The sequence below is a fragment of the Chiloscyllium punctatum genome, chromosome 7 (assembly GCF_047496795.1).
Source record: "Chiloscyllium punctatum isolate Juve2018m chromosome 7, sChiPun1.3, whole genome shotgun sequence".
NCBI lineage: Eukaryota > Metazoa > Chordata > Chondrichthyes > Orectolobiformes > Hemiscylliidae > Chiloscyllium > Chiloscyllium punctatum.
In genome coordinates, this window is record NC_092745.1 from 37,051,171 (window position 1) to 37,070,827 (window position 19,657).

Consider the following 19,657-nt stretch of genomic DNA (forward strand, 5'->3'; position numbering starts at 1 on the left):
ACATTTCTAATGAAAATAATAATCAGCTTTATATAAATACCTTTGTACATTTTTATAGAGCTAAAGGAAAAATAACATTTTAGTAAGATTATTAACACAAGTTGTTTGTCATGTGGAAAAGATCATTTACATCAGTGTAAAAAAGATTAAAGTTGCAGTCAAACGTACCTTGTCTTTCTGTCATCAATATGTCAAAAGTGAAATAATCAAGAATTCTCGGATAGCATGAGATAATATTTATAGAGTTTTAACAACGACACTTCTGACCACTTTGGAACAGGATGTTCAATTGTACTCTGGCATACAAGTAAGTGACCTTCAAATGACATGTTTTTAATAGAACGGTAAGTGCTGATAGCAGCATTGAAAATTTAGAAAAACAAGAACGTGTATTTACATTATGCCTTTCAAATTCTTAGGACATGTTAAAACATTATGGTCAAAGCATAAAGTTTGAAGCATAGCTGTTGTCGTTAGGAATGCAAACACGGCAGTCAATTCACGTACAGTGGGATCCAAACAGAGAAATGGATAAATATGCAGTTGATCTGTTTGGTTGAGGAGTGACTGGGCTGGGACAGCTCAGCTTCTTTCTTCAGCTAGTGCCAGAGGATTTTTTTTACACTCATTTGAATAAACTAAGCTTAATATGTCATTCAAAAGATGTCACTTCTGACAATATGATCCCTTAACATTCATTGAAGTTGTCAGCCTAAATTGTGTGAAGACCTAGAGTGATGCTGACACACAAGAGTGTTAGTATTTAGAACCAAATTTCATTCTGAATTTTCCCTAAAATGTGAATGTGATAGTGCTCAATTAATCTGTGTCATGGAATTTTGAAGGATTGACACTCTGCTGCTGTACTTCATTTCGTGTCATGGGACATTTTACACCCATTAGAAACAAGGATTTATGAACTGAACTGAGTTAACAAAGTTAACTTGGTGAAAGTCAAATCTGGAAATGTTGTCAAGAAATTCTTCTCCACACAAAAAGGGATCATAGATGGAATGGAAACGTATATTGAAAAAAAAAGGAAGTGAACATTAGATCACTGGGCACGGAAGCAGGAGTATGACATTTAGGCCATCAAGCTTGCTCCACCATTCAAACAGACCATTCAAACAGATCATGGTTGATCAGCTACTCAACTATTTTACCCTCACTCGCCCCAGATCCCTTCCTTTCAATAGTCTCCAAAGATCTCCCAATTTCTGTCTGGAACATATTCAATTATTGAGCCTTTACCACTTTTGCGGGGAGAATTCCAAAGATTCACCACCTTTTGAGTAAAGAAATTCCCCCTTAACATAAATGACATGCTCCTTATTCTCAGACTATATCTCCTGGTTCTACACTCACCAGGGGAAAAGTTCTATCTGCTCCCACATTGTATTAATCTTAAAAGTTTCAATAAAATTACCTAGTATTCTGTGAAACTCTAGAGAATACAAGCTCAGAATTTTTCAATCACTCCTTGAAGACAGTCCCACCATTCCAGGAATTAGTCTAGTAACCTCTGTCAGTGTTCTGTGGGAATGAAATGGAGATTGGTTCCATCACTTTCCTTCTTCAGAACTGCCCTGTGGGAAGTTAACCATTTTTCCAGATGTTGATGGTGCTGCCATGTTTTCCAAGCAGATTGTTTTTGATTGCAGATTTCTACCATAAGAATGTCTTTTTATTTTGAAATATTAGCATAGCCTAGCTTTTAGAAAGTTATTTTAGGAAGTACTACAAGCACAAAATGATTCAGGCATTTAATAAAATTTTAGCCTCAAAGACTGAACTGCAAAGGATCTGAACTGTAAAATCTAAAAGCTGGAGATGACACCAGGGAAGAAAGAAACCTTGTTTGGTAGAGGCATTTATGTGAGATTACAGCACTGTTAAGACAGAGCTGTAGTGAAAGATAAATTTCTCTCTCATGAAAGGCTTACGGATGCTGTTTCTTTTAACACTTGGTCTCTTTTACCTCATTCCAATTTCAAATTTTTATATCAACAATTGTTTCATTCAAGAGCTTTGAAGATTTAATTAACCTTCATAAAGGAATTTCCAGCCAATTGCACAGCTGTTCAGTCCAGCGGACAACAATGCTATTGTAAAAAGGATCAATAAGGATGAAGCAAAATGAATTAATTAAATTCATTATATAGCCTCAAAGGGCTACAGCACGACAGCTGCATCAAAGAGCCAACTAGGGGCTTGTTGCCGTTCCTGGAATACTGTGCACAATATATTGAGGGGGATGAGGAAGAAACATTGGCAGAATGTTTCCCATACTTCATAGAGAAGTTACACTATAATGATCTAAGAAGGAACACCATTTTTTTTTAATGTTGGCAGTGGGTTGAAGGGGGTCATGGTGTGAAAAGTTTGGCAATGGATGGCATGAAACAAAATATTCAGGTATGAACACAAGATGAATTAATGCCACACAACATAACCATGGTTGAACTATCAGTGAATTTCACAAACTCTTGGGCTCCACTAAAATCTTGCAGCACTATATTTAGTGCATTTACTGCTTCATGGTTTTACTGTATTACAAATATTGTGTGACTCCTTCACATTCATGCAAGTTCAAAAGGCATGTGGCAATTTAATTTGCTGGTATTCTCTCAATGCAGCATTCAAATTTGAATTTCATAAAGGATTAAGCTCTGAATGATAAACTTGTCAAGTTTAGGTTTTAAGTTGTTGGAAGGAATCCTGAGGGACAGGATGCACATCTATTTGGAAAGCCAAGGACTGATTAGGGATAGTCAACATGGCTTTGTGTGTGGAAAATCATGTCTCACAAACTTGATTGAGTTTTTTGGAGTAACAAAGAGAAATTATGAGGGCAGGGCAGTAGATGCGATTTAGATGGACTTCAGTAAGGTGTTTGACAAGGTTCCCCCAGGAGACTGGTTAGCAAGGTTAGATCCCATGGAATACAGGGAGAACTAGCCACTTGGATACAGAACGAGCTCAAAAGGTAGAAGACAGAGGCTGGTATTGGACAGTTGTTTTTCAAACTGGAGGCCTGTGACCAGTGGAGTGCCACAAGGATCGGTGCTAGGTCCACTACTTTACGTCATTTATATAAATGATTTGGATGTGAGCATAAGAGGTATAGTGAATAGGTTTGCAGATGACACCAAAATTGGAGGTGCAGTGGACAGCGAAGAGGATTACCTCAGATTACAACAGGATCCCGATCAGATGGGCCAATGGGCTGAGAAGTGGCAGATGGAGTTTAATTTAGATAAATGCGAGATGCTGCATTTTGGGAAAGCAAATCTTAGCAGGACTTATAAACACTTAATGGTAAGGTCCTAGGGAGTGTTGCTGAACAAAATGACCTTGGAATGCAGATTCATAGCTCCTTGAAAGTGGAGTCACAGGTAGATAGGATAGTGAAGGCAGCGTTTGGTATGCTGTCCTTTATTGGTCAGACAATTGAGTACATGAGGTCATTGGAGGTCATGTTGCAGCTGTACAGGACATTGGTTAGACCATGATAGGAATATTGCGTGCAATTCTAGTGTCCTTCCTTTCATAAAGATGTTGTGAAACTTGAAAGGGTTCAGAAAAGTTTTACAAGGACGTTGCCAGGACTGGAGGATTTGAGCTAAAGGGAGAGGCTGGGGCTGTTTTCCCTGGAGTGTCAGAGGCTGAGGGATGACCTCAAAGCAGTTTACAAAATTATGAGGGGCATGGATAGGATAAATAGACATGGCCTTTTCCCTGGAGTTGGGGAGTCCAGAACTAGAGGGCGTAGGTTTAGGGTGAGAGGGGAAAGATAGAAAAGAGACTTAAGGGGCAACTTTTTCACGCAGAGGATGGTACGTGTATGGAATGAGCTGCCAGAGGATGTGGGAGGCTGGTACAATTGCAACATTTAAAAGGCATCTGGATGGGTATATGAATAGAAAGGGTTTGGATTGATATGGGCCAGGTGCTGGCAGGTGGGACTAGATCGGGTTGGGAAAGCTGGTCAGCATGGACAAGTTGGACTGAAGCTGTGCTGTACATCTCTATGACTCTAATGCCATCTTACAATATGTATTTTTCCCCCTCTGTTTATAAAACATTTTGTGCAAAGATCTTTATAGCCAAGTGATCACCCCATCTGAAATAGCCCTGATAAGGTCGATAATCTTTAACAACATCAGTTTTTCATTTTGAGAAAAGAATAGTCAATTGGGAATATCAATTGTCATGGTGAGGACAGAGAGGGAGAGAAAAAGGAGAGGGAGAGGGAGAGAAAAAGGGAGAGGGAGAGAAGAGGGGGATGGATGGAAGGAAAAGAAGGGAAGGAAAGGAAAAAGGAAAGGAAAGGAAAAAGGGAAGGAAAGGAAAAAGGCAAGGAAAAAGGGAAGGAAAGGAAAAAGGAAAGGAAAAAGGGAAGGAAAGGGAAAAGGGAAGGAAAGAAAAAAGGGAAGGAAAGAAAAAAGGGAAGGAAAGAAAAAAGGGAAGGAAAGAAAAAAGGGAAGGAAAGGAAGGAAGGAAGGAAGGAAGGAAGGAAGGAAGGAAGGAAGGAAGGAAGGAGAAAACCTGCACAGTTACCGCCTTTGCTGTTTGAAATCGTGTATCGCTGGGCATCGGAGTGCATCTGGGAAAATTAACAGACAGTGAAATTCACAACTAATCTTGAAGGAACTGTTGGGCAAAGTTCACAGCACAGAATCAGATAAGTTAATTGTTGTTTTAAGTCTGTCCAAGAGAAAGGCTGCAGTAGTGAGTACAGTGGATTCTTTCTTGATTATATGTTTTTGGAGATAAGTCTCTTGATTAAATTTAAAATATAAGCCAAAGCTATTAATTTAATCTGGGGCAGTGTTTGTAGAGGAATAAGACGGTGTTATTTTCTGGGTCTGTAGATTGTGAAGGAGCAAAAATGGCCTTTGTAGTGATATGTACTTCTTGTCAGATGTGGGAGTTTAAAGAGAGTTTCAGGGTTACTGTGGATTATATCTGCCATAAATGCTGTTGGATGCGAATCTTATCAGATCGAGTGGATCGGCTGGAGAGACAGATGGAAGCGATGAGGAATTTGCAACAGCATGCGATGGATGGCAGTTAAAGAAAGGGGGGGATAAGTCTCAGATACAGTCACATAGATACGTTAACTCCAGGAAGGGAGAGAGAGGTCGGCAGCTAGTGCAGGAGCCTTTTGAGGCTATACCCATTTCAAAGAGGTATGCTGTTTTGGAAAATGTAGGGGGTGATGGATTCTCAGGGGAAAGTAGCACTAACAGCCAAGTTTCTGGTATTGAGACTGGCTCGAATGCAATGAGGGGTACGTTGGCTTCCAAGAAATCAATTGTGTTAGGGGATTCTGTAGTCAGAGGTACAGACAGACGTTTCTGTGGCCAGCAGAGAAAAAGCAGAATGGTGTGCTGCTTCCCTGTTGCCAGGATCAAGGATGTCTCAGAGAGGGTGCAGAATGTTCTCACGGGGAGACGGGCCAGCAGGAGGTCATTGTCCACATTGGAACCAACGACATAGGAAGGGAAAAGGTTGAGATTCTGAAGGGAGATTACAAAGAGTTAGGCAGAAATTTAAAAAGGAGGTCCTCAAGGGTAGTAATATCTGGATTACTCCCAGTGCTATGAGCGAGTGAGGGCAGGAATAGGAGGATAGAGCAGATGAATGCATGGCTGAGGAACTGATGTATGGGAGAAGGATTCACACTTTTGGATCATTGGAATCTCTTTTCGGTGGAAGCGACCTGTACACGAAGGACGGATTGCACCTAAATTGGAAGGGGACTAATATACTGGCAGGGAGACTTGCTAGAATTGCTTGGGAGGATTTAAACGAGTACGGTGGCATGGTGGGACCCAGGGAGATAGTGAGGAAAGAGATCAACCTGAGACGGGTACAGCTGAGAACAAAAGTGAGTCAAACAGTCAGGGCAGGCAGGGACAAGGTAGGACTAATAAATTAAACTGCATTTGTTTCAATGCAAGGGGCCTAACAGGGAAGGCAGATGAACTCAGGGCATGGTTAGGAACATGGGACTGGGATATCATAGCAATTACGGAACATGGCTGAGGGATGGGCAGGACTGGCAGCTTAATGTTCCAGGATACAAATGCTACAGGAAGGATAGAAAGGGAAGCAAGAGAGGAGGGGGAGTGACATTTTTAATAAGGGATAGCATCACAGTTGTGCTGAGGGAGGATATTCCCGGAAATACATCCAGGGAAATTATTTGGGTGGAACTGAGAAATAAGAAAGGGATGATCACCTTATTGCGACTCCCCAATAGTCAGAGGGAAATTGAGAAACAAACTTGTAAGGAGATCTCAGCTATCTGTAAGAAGAATAGGGTAGTTATAGTAGAGGATTTTAACTTTCCAAACATCGACTGGGACTGACATAGTGTTAAAGATTTAGATGGAGAAGAATTTCTTAAGTGTGTACAATACAATTTTCTGATTCAGTATGCGGATGTACCTACTAGAGAAGGTGCAAAACTTGACCTACTCTTGGGAAATAAGGCAGGGCAGGTGACTGAGGTGTCAATGGGGGAGCACTTTGGGGCCAGTGACCATAATTCTATTCGTTTTAAAATAGTGATGGAAAAGGATAGACCAGATCTAAAAGTTGAAGTTCTAAATTGGAGGAAGGCCAATTTTGACAGTATTAGGCAAGAACTTTCAAAAGCTGATTGGAGGAAGATGTTTGCAGGCAAAGGGACAGCTGGAAAATGGGAAGCTTTCAGAAATGAGAGAACAAGAATCCAGAGAAAGTATATTCCTGTCAGGGTGAAAGGGAAGGCTGGTAAGTATAGGAAATGCTGGATGACTAAAGAAATTGAGGGTTTGGTTAAGAAAAAGAAGGAAGCATGTCAGGTATAGACAGGATAGATCGAGTGAATCCTTAGAAGAGTATAAAGAAAGTAGGAGTATACTTAAGAGGGAAATCAGGAGGGCAAAACGGGGACATGAGATAGCTTTGGCAAATAGAATTAAGGAGAATCCAAAGGGGTTTTACAAATATATTAAGGAAAAAAGGTAACGAGGGAGAGAATAGGGCACCTCAAAGATCAGCAAGGTGGCCTTTGTGTGGAGCCACAGAATATGGGGGAGCTACTAAATGAATATTTTGCATCAATACTTACTGTGGAAAAGGATATGGAAAATATAGTCTGTAGGGAAATAGATGGCGACATCTTGCAAACTGCCCATATTACAGAGGAGGAAGTGCTGGATGTCTTGAAAGGGTTAAAGGTGGATAAATCCCCAGGACCTGATCAGGTGTACCGAAAACACTGTGGGAAGCTAAAGAAGTGATTGCTGGGCCTCTTGCTGAGATATTTGTATCATCGATAGTCACAGGTGAGGTGCCGGAAGACTGGAGGTTGGTAAACGTGGTGCCACTGTTTAAGAAGGGCGCTAAAGACAAGCCAGGGAACTATAGACCGGTGAGTCTGACCTCGGTGGTGGGCAAGTTGTTGGAGAGAATCCTGAGGGACAGGATGTACACGTATTTCGAAGGGCAAGGACTGATTCGGGATAGTCAACATGGCTTTGTGCATGGAAAATCATGTCTCACAAACTTGATTGAGCTTTTTGAAGAAGTAACAAAGAAGATTGATGAGGGCAGAGCAGTAGATGTGATCTATATGGACTTCAGTAAGGCGTTTGACAAGGTTCCCCATGGGAGACTGATTAGCAAGGTTAGATCTCACGGAATACAGGGAGGACTAGCCATTTGGATACAGAATTGGCTCAAAGGTAGAAGACTTGGGTGGTGGAGCAAGGTTGTTTTTCAGACTGGAGGCCTGTGACCAGTGGAGTGTCACAAGGACAGTGCTGGGCCCTCTACGTTTTGTCATTTACATAAATGATTTGGATGTGAGCATAAGAGGTACAGTTAGTAAGTTTGCAGATGACACCAAAATTGGAGGTGTAGTGGACAGCGAAGAGGGTTACCTCAGATTACAACAGGATCTGGGCCAATGGGCTGAAAAGTGGCAGATGGAGATAAATTCAGATAAATGCGAGGTGCTGCATTTTGGGAAAGCAAACATTAGCAGGACTTATACACTTAATGGTTAGATCCTAGGGAGTGTTTCTGAACAAAGAGACCTTGGAGTGCAGGTTCTTAGCTCCTTGAAAGTGGAGTCGCAGGTAGATAGGATAGTGAAGGCGGCGTTTGGTATGCTTTCATTTATTGGTCAGAGTATTGAGTACAGGAATTGGGAGGTCATGTTGCGGCTGTATAGGACATTGGTTAGGCCACTGTTGGAATACTGCATTCAATTCTGGTCTCCTTCCTATCGGAAAGATGTTATGAAACTTGAAAGGGTTCAGAAAAGATTTACAAGGATGTTGCCAGGGTTGGAGGATCTGAGCTATAGGGAGAGGCTGAACAAGCTGGGGCAGTTTTCCCTGGAGCATTGGAGGCTGAGGGATGACCTTCTAGAGGTTTACAAAATTATGAGGGGCATGGATAGGATAAATAGACAAAGTCTTTGCCCTGGGGTCAGGGAGTCCAGAACTAGAGGACATAGGTTTAGGATGAGAGGGGAAAGATATAAGAGAGACCTAAGGGGCAACTTTTTCACGCAGAGGGTGGTACATGTATGGAATGAGCTGTCAGAGGATGTGGTGGAGGCTGGTGCAATTGCAACATTTAAGAGGCATTTGGATGGGTATATGAATAGGAAGAGGTTGGAGGGATATGGGCCGGGTGCTGGCAGGTGGGACTAGATTGGGTTGGGATATCTGGTCGGCATGGATGGGTTGGACTGAAGGATCTGTTTCCATGCTGTACATCTCTATGACTCTATGAACACTGACAAAAATTTCCAACTTGTCCAGAATCATAAATCCCAAACAGAAAAATTAATACAAAGCAGTGACCTGCTTATAAAATACTGGAAACATAGAATATACCACAATTAGTTTTTAAACATCACCTTCAAATGAGCAAACATCCCAATGCACTTTGAGAATCCACAGTCGGACATAAAATTAATACTAGAATCAAAGAAGGTGACATTAAATCTGGTGACCAATAGTTTGTTCACAGGTAGCTTTTAAGTAGAATCTTAAGAAAGAAAAGAGAGGTTGAGAGGCAGAGAGATTTTGGAAGGAATTTAAGAATGAAGGGACTGAAGAAAACTAAATAATGGTCCCAATATTGGAGCAAAATAAGCGAGGAATGTGCCACAAACTAGATTGAGAGAAAGGTAGGGTTCTGAAGATTTGAAGGGCCGAAGTGCATTACAGAGATAGGAGAGAACAAGGTCAGATCTGAACACAAGAATGAGAATTTTAGAATTTGCTGGACTAAAGCCACTGATATGATTGGTGAATGGGACTTAATGCAAGTTAGAATCTGGGCAAAATTTTGGATTAGTACAAGTTAACGGACAGTGAAGAATGAGGCTAGAATAGTCCATACCAAGGAAATAAATGCATATAAGCATTTCAACAACATATCAAATGAGGCAGCCCAGATGAGCAATTTAATGGATGGAGGTAGGTACGCCTTGATAGAATCAGAAGTTTGAAGCTTTGTTCAAGGATAACTGAGTTTGAATGGAACCACCAAAACTAGGTGCAGCACAGCAGACAACAAACAAGGACAGTTGTTCCATAATTTTGTCACTGGGTCGCTGTGAAAACAGCAACATTTGGAGATACTTACTTAGTTTATTTATTACTATAAATTCAGCTTTAGTTTAGAAGAGTTAAATAACTTTATACCTTAACTTCTGCATGCTGGCTACAAAACTAAGTGTCAGACAGAGAGAAAAACTTGCATTTATATTGTACATCATGACCTCAGCAGCCAAGACACATCACAATCCATCAAATATTTTGTCAACTATAGTCACTGCTGTAAAATGGGAAATGCGCAGCCCACTTGTAAAGAACAGGGTCCCAACAATAAAGACTGGATAGTCAATTTTAGTAGTGTTGGTCAGAACAGGATAAACCTTTTTTTAATCTCCAACCAGAAAAACAGACAGCATTCAAATTTGATGTAACCAGTGCACCAGTCTGGATGATGTGTGCAAGTCTGTCGCGTTAACCAAAATTCCTCCAACCGACACTCATTCCACACTTATTATACATGCTGCAAGAATACCATTTTCATTGAAGCTGTAATACCTTAACCTACCAATGGCAGTTCACCAAACAGGTGGTGGTGGTAATTGGGGTCGTCCTAAACCTCATGTTAACTTAGCATTCCATATTTAACATTTCCTATGCAGCATAAGACTTTTTAAAATTGTGTTTTTGTCGTAACTAACTTTTTATCGACGTTTCGGGCATCAGCCCTTCTTCAGGAATGCCCGAAACGTCGATTCTCCTGCTCCTTGGATGCTGCCTGACCTGCTGTGCTTTTCCACCAACACATTTTCAGCTCTGATCTCCAGCATCTGCAGTCCTCACTTTCTCTTACCATGAGTAGTTATCCATGGTTAGTGGTCAAGAGGGTTTAGACAGGGGCGTAACACAACAGCTAGGTGACTTCGGAATCCATGAAGCATCCTAATCTGTCACGGTTCTTTAGCTAATTAACTAATGTATCATATCTAAACTGCCACTTCTTAACAAACTCAATAAATTGTCTGAAAATTGCTACAAATTGTCAACTGCCTAGGTAAATGTGATCACGAACCCCCTAAAACTAACAAATCGAAAACACTGGCACGATTCAATTCCCAATAATATCACCTTACTTATGATTATCATCATTGCGTAAGAAGAAAGCAAAGTCATTTTTTAAAATAGATGTCTGTGAAATGTAACTAATGGTCAAAACCCTATTAAAAAAATAATAGAACTGCTCACATGAAATATGATGTGGAGATGCCAGTGTTGGACTAGGGTGGCAAAGTTAAAAATCACACAATATCAGGTTATAGTCCAACATGTTTATTTTGAAGTTTAAGCTTTTGGAGCGCTGTTCCTTCATCAGGTAGCTAGAAATGTCATGGAAAGGCAACCAAAGCACATACAATGCTACAAACAGTTTCAGTGTTCAACAGTACAGGAAACCTTGTTTTAACCGGCACTCTCAATAAATCAACTAACATTATAAACCTGAAATACCACAAGTTTACTGTATTATCACAATATTCTCAACTCCTGAGTAGTCAGTTGAGGGCACAAGTGAGAAGGCCTATCATTGATAAGTTATAAGGAAAAATTGCATTATTATTTAAGCGATTTATGCTGTGGGAGCATAACAGTAATGTGTATACCCTCTGTGTTATGTTTCGATGACCTAGTGTGTTTTCTTATGTTAATTATGTGGCCCTTTTGACCAATCTGAATTTTGGTGGTTAACAAAAGTTTTGCTGCAATTGCATATTTCATTGGGGTTCATAGTTTATTTGTATCAGTCTAATGATTCAGAAATGTTGCTCAGATTTCAATAAAGCATCATGAATAATTTGGGAAACCTTCATCCTCTGCACATCTCAACTGTGGAAAAAACTCCACAATGCACCAATAGATATGATACCTATCATATACATTTGAAGGGAATATCATATAATAGTACTAGTTAGGTGCTGTTCATAGAAACAATTTGAAATGATTGCTTTACCAACCATATACTCTCAAATACTGTGTAGAGTGCATTTTTGTTTCACAATTTGATACCCTCAATGCAAAACAAAGACCAGAACCTACTTTACAGAGGTCTGAAGTTCAAATCAATTCAGGCATGCAAAGAAAACACATCAGTGGAAATGATTTTCAACCCCCATTCATCTGAAACAACCATCTTCTGCCACTGAATCCTAACTAAAAACCCAGCATTTTCACCGCTGGTCCCATGTTAGTCATTAATTGTCATTTCCATTAATTACAAATCAGTCAATTCTCAATCTCTGAAGATTTTTCTGCATTCGCTTTTCATCTTTTTTTTTATCTGAACCCCTTCTTCTTGCTTCTCCAAAACTGGCCATGCTCTAAAAACCTCAGCTTAAAACTGCAATATGGTATCACTTTGAACTTATGACAGCCTGGTTAGTGTCTCCATATTCATACACTATAAGCAGCACTTGCCTCATTATTGATCACTCCTATGCCCCGCTATTAGCACAGCGAGTCATGATTCTTTGCTTTAGCCAATTTTTATTCACTTCAGATATATGCATTCAATTCAATTCCTTCATACTATGTGGACTAATTATGTCATAATGGTAGCAGTATAGAAATATTAGTCAGAATTATTTTTCCAATGAAAAATAAACAACTTTGAATTGTAAAGGATCAGCCAAGTTTTGCTTTAAGATAAATGTTGACTCAAAAAGATAGCTCACCGTCAGCTTCTCAAATAGGGGTGAGCAATAAACACTGACCCAGCCAGGACCACCCACAGCCCATAAGTAAATGAGAAAATGTTAAGGCACTCTGCTTCCCCTTCTAAAAAAATATATTCTCTCCAGTTTATTTTCACTCTTATTTTGATGTGCGATGCCACTGGTATGCCCGTGAACTATTCCATATGCTGCTATTTAGATGGATCAGATTTTGTATGTAGTCAGTAGCTGCAATAAGAGGACAACATGAAACCACGTTACCTTCTAAAGATGGTGCTTGGTCTTGGGCTGTATACAGCATCTCTTTGAAAGCCTGTAATAGAGAATATTTCAGAATTAAGTACTGGTTATTATTTGAAACAGAAATCATTAAATTCTGACATCGCTAAATAAGTTACAATATACAGTATTCCCTATTAGTTTTCCTACTCTTTAGCTTCTTGATAAAAAACAATTTGTGTCCACAACCTCCCTCTTTCAATACACATTCCATAAGCCAGTTTAGTCACTCTGCACAGTCTAATTTTATTACTGTTGCTCACAATTCCGAAGTTCCCAGGTAAAACTGCAAGTCTGTGCCAAATTATCTGATCTCAGTGAACTGCTAAGATTGGTGTCACTGAAGATCAAAAATCAACTTCCCATGACTGCTATCCTGTGGATCCTTCTGGAACGTGCAAATATGCCATCAGGTGAGGATAGATAAGGCAGGAGTGTAACACTCTCCATGATCAAATGGTCTGCTGCCATTCATCACCTGAGTTTACATGGGAATGGATGCATTGAAAGTGTTGCCAGTATCAGTGGCCATTGCTGCCTGCAGGAGGGAGAATGAGGCTATGTGCAAGCAAAACCAAGTTAAGAGGATTTACAGCAAACCTAATCTGGAGTGAAAAAGTACTTCGGAACATGAAAGTGACAGTTTTGCTTTATCTTAATTGCCAAAGAAAAGCTAATATACTCCCAAGCAATCATCACAAGACATAGTTTAAGAATTATAAACACAAAAATGCAGTCATATTTTCTCTAAGATCAGGCAAATAATTGTAGTTCTAAAATACAACTGAGAAAACATGTTAAAAATCAGTGGTGCGCATATTTCTGCACCGAGCATGTATTTTAAAAGACATCTTTAAAGCAGTCATGCGGCAAAATTCATATGTGCATATGTTCCCAGCCCCACTACAATCAAGGATGGAGCCAGATCGCAGAAGAAACAGATGGCAAATAATAATCTACCTACTGCCGACAAGTACACATCATAATACATTTGGGTTTGACAGTGTAGATGAGACACTTTGATTATCGGAAGGTAATTCTAAGTACGAGTTACTTATTTTGCCATAATTCTGCACTCATCTACATTTTGCACCACCTACAAAAAGAACCTCCACACTGTTGTTGAAAAGTCTTTCTAAATCAATATCACTTTTACAACGCACATGTACAAATTCAGAATCCCCTTTCTCTTTACCTGAATTCAAATAGTTCATGCCTCATTTCTTGTTAACTTAAAGGTTTTGATGCATACTTGATTAATTCTAGCGGGTGTTAAAATGCTTTATGGCTAGAGGATATTTCCACTATCCTGCTTAAAATGAAGTATCTTTTAGAATTTCTTACTGCAATGTGTTCACAATTCATTACACTCTAAAGGATATCATTAAACTGTATTTAAAGGCAGCTGGATACCAATGTATAGTTTAATGTATAGTCACAAACCTTTACAATAAATTTTGTAAAGGCAGATTCTGGTTGAAAAAGTCATGATATCCTTTAGAGTGCAAAATTACGGCAAAGTAAATAGCTCATACTTAGAATTACCTTCTGCATCTGACTTTTCCAACCAGAATTTGCCTTTACAACAAAGTCTCTAAGGATTCATGGCTATATATTGAACAACAGCTTGGTATTTACCTGCCTTCAAAGACATTCTAGTGTTATCCTTTAGAGAGCAAATTCCTTATGTGTATAATTTGAATGCAAGTAGAAGTATTCTGACATTTGCAACTTGCCCTGCATTTTCCTGTAATAGGAATATGATTCATTTTATTTAACAGCATGAAACAACAGTTAGTGGCAACAGCACATAAACTGTGAAATTAGAAAAGACTGTTCAACCTATCAAACCTAGTGTAGATGACTGTTATCTAACTGGTGCAATTTCCATGGCAACACCTCAACCAGCATCCACTTTCCAATCAATCAGCACTCTCCTCTGAAACATTGCAAACACATTGTTCTCCTTTACATTTTATCTCCTGCTCTGGAGATTCCAAAGTTTCAACAAAATGTGTAACTTTCTAGCAATACTCAAGTTCTGTGCTACCAAACGACCAAAGAATTTTAAGTGAAGTGTTAACTTTTTTCTTCATCTTTGTCTCAATTCTCTCTTGTAATTCTGCCTTTGAAATTCAGTCTTTCACTGTCAGTACACGATTTTGCTTTCAATTAACTGCTCTACCTCAGATTTCCTGTTTAAACACTGGTGTGCTTGGAAGAATTTTTCAATCTACAGGTAACTGATGCGAGAATATATAGTTGCTTACCACATTCACCCATATCCTGAATCTGTGAAAAAGAGTGCTTTGTTTAACATAGCACAACAGAGCGTACATTGCAGAAACAGGCCATTCACCCAACCAGTTGATTTCTATGTTTATGTTCCAGTTGACCTTCATCTCACCTTTCCTCTGCTAAATCCATCAGTATTGTCCCTCTACCACCTTCTCCTTTACATGCTTGTCTACCTTTCCATTAAAGGCATCTGTACCAGGCTTATAAATGCATGTACACTAGGCCCCAATAGGAGGCCTACCAAAGGATACTGGCTGTCCAACCACCAGGATTCCAAATATAGTACAGTAAGAACTAGAAAATGTTTTCATGACATACTTCTCCAATCAGATGCTTCTTCCATGTTTGCTGCTGATGGGCTTAGTAGGAACTTATTCACTGCAAATGAGGAACAGCAATGACCTTGAAGTGACATTTGATCGATGCATATGCTGGGTAGTTCTTTTCAGCCTAAGGTTGCATACCAAGGCGATATGTACTGGGCCAGACCACTCAAAACTTAATTATGCTGTTCCGAATATACACAACAGTCCCAATAAGCAAATCCCTTTAAAATCCAGTCAAAAAAAAAGGAACAAATGCTCACAGGTTGAAGTTAGAAGGGCAGAAGGAGAGACAGTCTGTTTCCACACAGTTTACTGTTAAACTCCCAACTAGTTCTGGACTGAACTGCTCAGCTAGAGAGCTGACTGCGCCCCTTCCACTATACAGGTCACTTCTAAAACATGACCACTTTGGCCTGAGGTTTCACCTGTTTACATAAAAACAAAAAGGCCTCTCAATACCCCTTAATCTCTGTACTAAACCAATCTAATTGGAACCAGGAGAGTTTTATGACCCTTCTGAAAAAAAATCAAGGACACAGTATCCTTAAGATTAGGAACAGCTTTAGAAACAAGGGACCAGTTTTATGACAGAGGAAACTGACAAATCTATTGCAGATTAGGGGATGAGAGGATGGAATGTCTGCCATGTGGTAGGCAGAGGGAATAAAGGCCTTAAGCTAGAGAACTAGTACATGGGAAAGAGGCAGCAGTCAGGAAGTGAATGCAGAGGCGGCTGTACGTTGGGGAGTGAATGAAGGCACTTTCATTCCTGTGCACTTGCCATTCCTATGAAGGACTGCAATGAAGATGGCAGAGCAGGGAGCCTAGACTGTGGGCTTGGGAGCTGTGAGTGTGAGGGAGTGCATATGTTAGGGGTTGAGAGAGAGTGAGGGAGTAAGGGTGAAGAAATGATAGTGTGAGGGAGAATGAGGAAGGGAATGTGTGTGAGAGGGAGAGATCAAGAGGGGGTGCAAGAAAGAGAGCAGAGAGAAGAGGGGGGGGGACTGGGCAGAAGGGAAGGAGGGAAGGAGGGAGGGAGCAGGCAGGAGAGAAAAGCCATGTGCATACAAATGGCAGAAAGGTAGTGAGAGAGATGAGTTGTGTGCGCCAACCTTATCTTTCAGAAACTTGTCCTTCATCCCAAGGGAGAAACAAATTGAAATGAGGCCCGTCACATGAAAAAGCTGGTCAAGCCTGATCTATACTATTTGCCCTAACTATTCTCTACATAGTTTAAGTGCCACATTCTCATTGCACTCTGTTAAACAAGTTTCTTCTGAATCCCCTGTTAAATTTCTTGGTAGTAGTCTTTAATTGATGGTTTCTCGCTTTCCTCTTCTGCCCAAATGGACATATTGCCTTCATCTAGTCTATAAAAAACAATTTTAAAGGCTTCTATATGGTAATCATGCTGCATTCTGTCTTCCAGACTAAGCAGAGGCAAACTTTTCATCTTTTCTGATCGTTAGTTACTTTCTATCTCTATAAATCTTGTTTGCTCCTCTATATCCTCTTTATCATGTGGTAAGAAAACTGCACATACTATTTCAAGCATGGGCTAACCAAGATTAGATACAAGTATCACTTAACATCTCTGCTTTTCAATTTTATTCCTCTTGAAATAAAACCTATTTTTGTTAAGCTATGCTTTACCATTTTTACACCTCTATCCCACAGATTCTTATTTTTCTAAATAATAATTCACCTCTTTTACTTTTCCTACAAAATGTAATCTCTCATGTCATTCATTTGCAAAGTACATCCTTCTTCTTCAAGTTCATCACTATCTTCCTGCAGTTTTGTTTCAGTATTTCTCTATAATAATGTAAAATCTATAGAAAATTATGTATAAGTGTAATGAATGGCTAGCACTGTTCATTCATCAATGACTGTAAAATCAAGCCATTCACACCATAAAACGAAGTCTTCAAGATGGAAACACAGCAAAACTGATGAAAATGTGGAGCTCACAGCTTCTCCTCCAATAATGCCACAAGGATAAAACTCAATTGGATCATCTAGACACCCATTTGGTGCTTATTAAGTCAAGATTCTGAAAAGAGGGTGCAATTAACCCCTTAGGAATTGGCACTAATGCACTCAACACAATTATTTTACTTAACTGCATTTTTCAACTTTTCAAAATGAAAATGTTATTTTGAGCATGTAATATCAAAGCAAAATTTTAAATATGGGTAGCATTAAAGAACGCATGGAAGAATATATAATCTCATATTTTGGTGAATCGGGCCAGCCTGCTTTTGAAAAAATTCAGAAAATGCCAGCACTGTTCTTGATTCTTCAAATCTTAATAATCTAACAAAAGCTGAATAATCACAATTAAAACCTCAAACGCAAAACTTTGAAATAATTCCCCAAATTTCTAATAACTAAAATAGTCTAAAATATTCATGCTATTGTTCACAGTCAATCTGAGCAGCAGCATTCTGTTGTATATTTGCTACGTATTTCACCGTCTTTTACTTCAGGAAATTTAACAGTTTTATGCTTGTCGCAAACAAATGAATTCAGTCACAAAGCACATAATAATATAGAAAAAATATATTTGCTGCAGAACACACTTGGAGGGGGAGGGGAAAAGAAGTAATGCAACATTAGCTATAGGTCAGTGCATCCTGGACTTTCTCCCTCTGTGACCCTAATTCAAGTCTTGAAAATGGAGAACTGCTGAAGTGAAAAGACAGCCGTGGAGGTATTATTACTTGGTCAGAGCTCAGAAGTCATGACCCCCCTTTTGATGAGCTCTGACCTCAGATCAGTATAAATAAGGACAAATTAATTCCAAGCACAAGATTATTAGGTTTGTAAAGTTTTTATTTTACTTATGGTTGATTCCGTTTCTTCAAATCCCCGACAAAGCATAATTAATACTAAAAAAAAGGGCAGAAACAAAGAGGTGATTTAACTGCACCAAATCCTTGTTATCCAAAGGGGATAGAGACACAGATTTCCTGCAGATAACTGAAAAAAAGGATACCAAGTAACTCTTCAATGTACTGCAATAGACTACAAGACCAGACTGGGCAAGTCAGTGAAAAAAAATGGAGCCCGAGACTGAGCTAATGAGTATGCACATCTATGGGCAGTAACTTAGCAGATTATGAGGACTAAGTATATCCTAAATTATGTACTGGAAAGTGCAATGTGTACCACCAGTCAGCACCCCAAAGTTCAAGGTTTTCCTATAACGCAACAGAAATCCTTTTTACAGAATATCTTTAAAACATCCCACAATCAGCAGTAAGAGTCATATTTTTCTAACTAAGAATTTAAGGTGGGATGTGTTGTTACAGTTATACAAGGCCTTGGTGAGGCCACACCTCGAGTATTGTGTGCAGTTTTGGCCTCCTTTTCTGAGGAAGGATGTTCTTGCTCTCGAGGGAGTGCAGTGAAGGGTTACCAAGCTGATTCCAGGAATGGCAGCACTGACACAGGAGGAGAGGTTGACTAGGTTAGGATTGTTTTTGCTGGAGTTAAGATGAATGAGGGGTAATCTCATAGAGACTTATAAAATTCTAACAGGACTAGTTCAGGTAGATGCAGGGAGGATGTTCCTGATGGTGGGCGTGTCCAGAACCAGGGGTCCCAGTCTGAGGATTCAGGGTAGACCATTTAGGATGGAAATGAGAAGACATTCTTCACCAAAGAGTGGTGAGCTTGTGAAATTCATTATCACAGGAAGTAGTTGATGCCAAAACATTGAATGTATTCAATAGACAGCTAAATATAGCACTTGGGGTGAGTAGGTTATGGAGAAAAAGCAGGTTCAGGCTATTGAGTTGGAGGATCAGCCATGATCATAATGAATGGTGAAAAAGGCTTGAAGGGCCAAATGGCGTCCTCTTGCTCCTATCTTCTATGTTTCTATGTTACCCATGTAATGACTGAGTGCACTTGGGCATCAAGGTTAACATCAAGTAAATCCCAAGGACACTCCAAGCTTGCCACTAGAAGATAGGCAAGAATTATCTCGATAATTATCTTCCCAAGTGTACCTCTCTATGAGATTCCCTCCCTGGTGTGGGGTGCTCCCTTTCCTTCCTTCTACAAAAGCAGAAGACAAAAGTACAATATCACTTTGTGAAAAACAGTTGCAGGCACAAAGACAAGCCTACATTTCCCAGTCAAATATACTAAATCACTGCACATTCAGTACATTCTTTAAAAGGTATGTAACAGCGCTGAGTAGATGCTTTTAGAATTAAAGTGTAAGGTTTTTTTCACCATTTCTCTCTCTTTAGTTTCCTGATGACAACAGATTTAACTTAGATACAACACCATGGCTCAGGCAGACAACAGATGCAGTACTCAATAGCAATTCTTTGTTGATCACTGAAAGGGGTCAATACAGGAAATCTGATGATGGGCTTTCGCCCGAAACATCGATTCTCCTGCTCCTCAGATGCTGCCTGACCTGCTGTTTCTCCAGCACCACAAT

General features: G+C 39.7%; 1 protein-coding gene across 1 annotated transcript in view; it reads right to left on the reverse strand.

Moving 5' to 3' along the window:
• Positions 1–19,657, reverse strand: part of LOC140479588 (solute carrier family 53 member 1-like) — a 309,449-nt gene that overhangs the window by 254,701 nt on the left and 35,091 nt on the right. Inside the window, exon 2 of the mRNA XM_072573401.1 lies at positions 12,557–12,608. Coding sequence (XP_072429502.1) covers positions 12,557–12,608 — 52 coding nt within the window. The remainder of the gene's footprint in view (positions 1–12,556; positions 12,609–19,657) is intronic.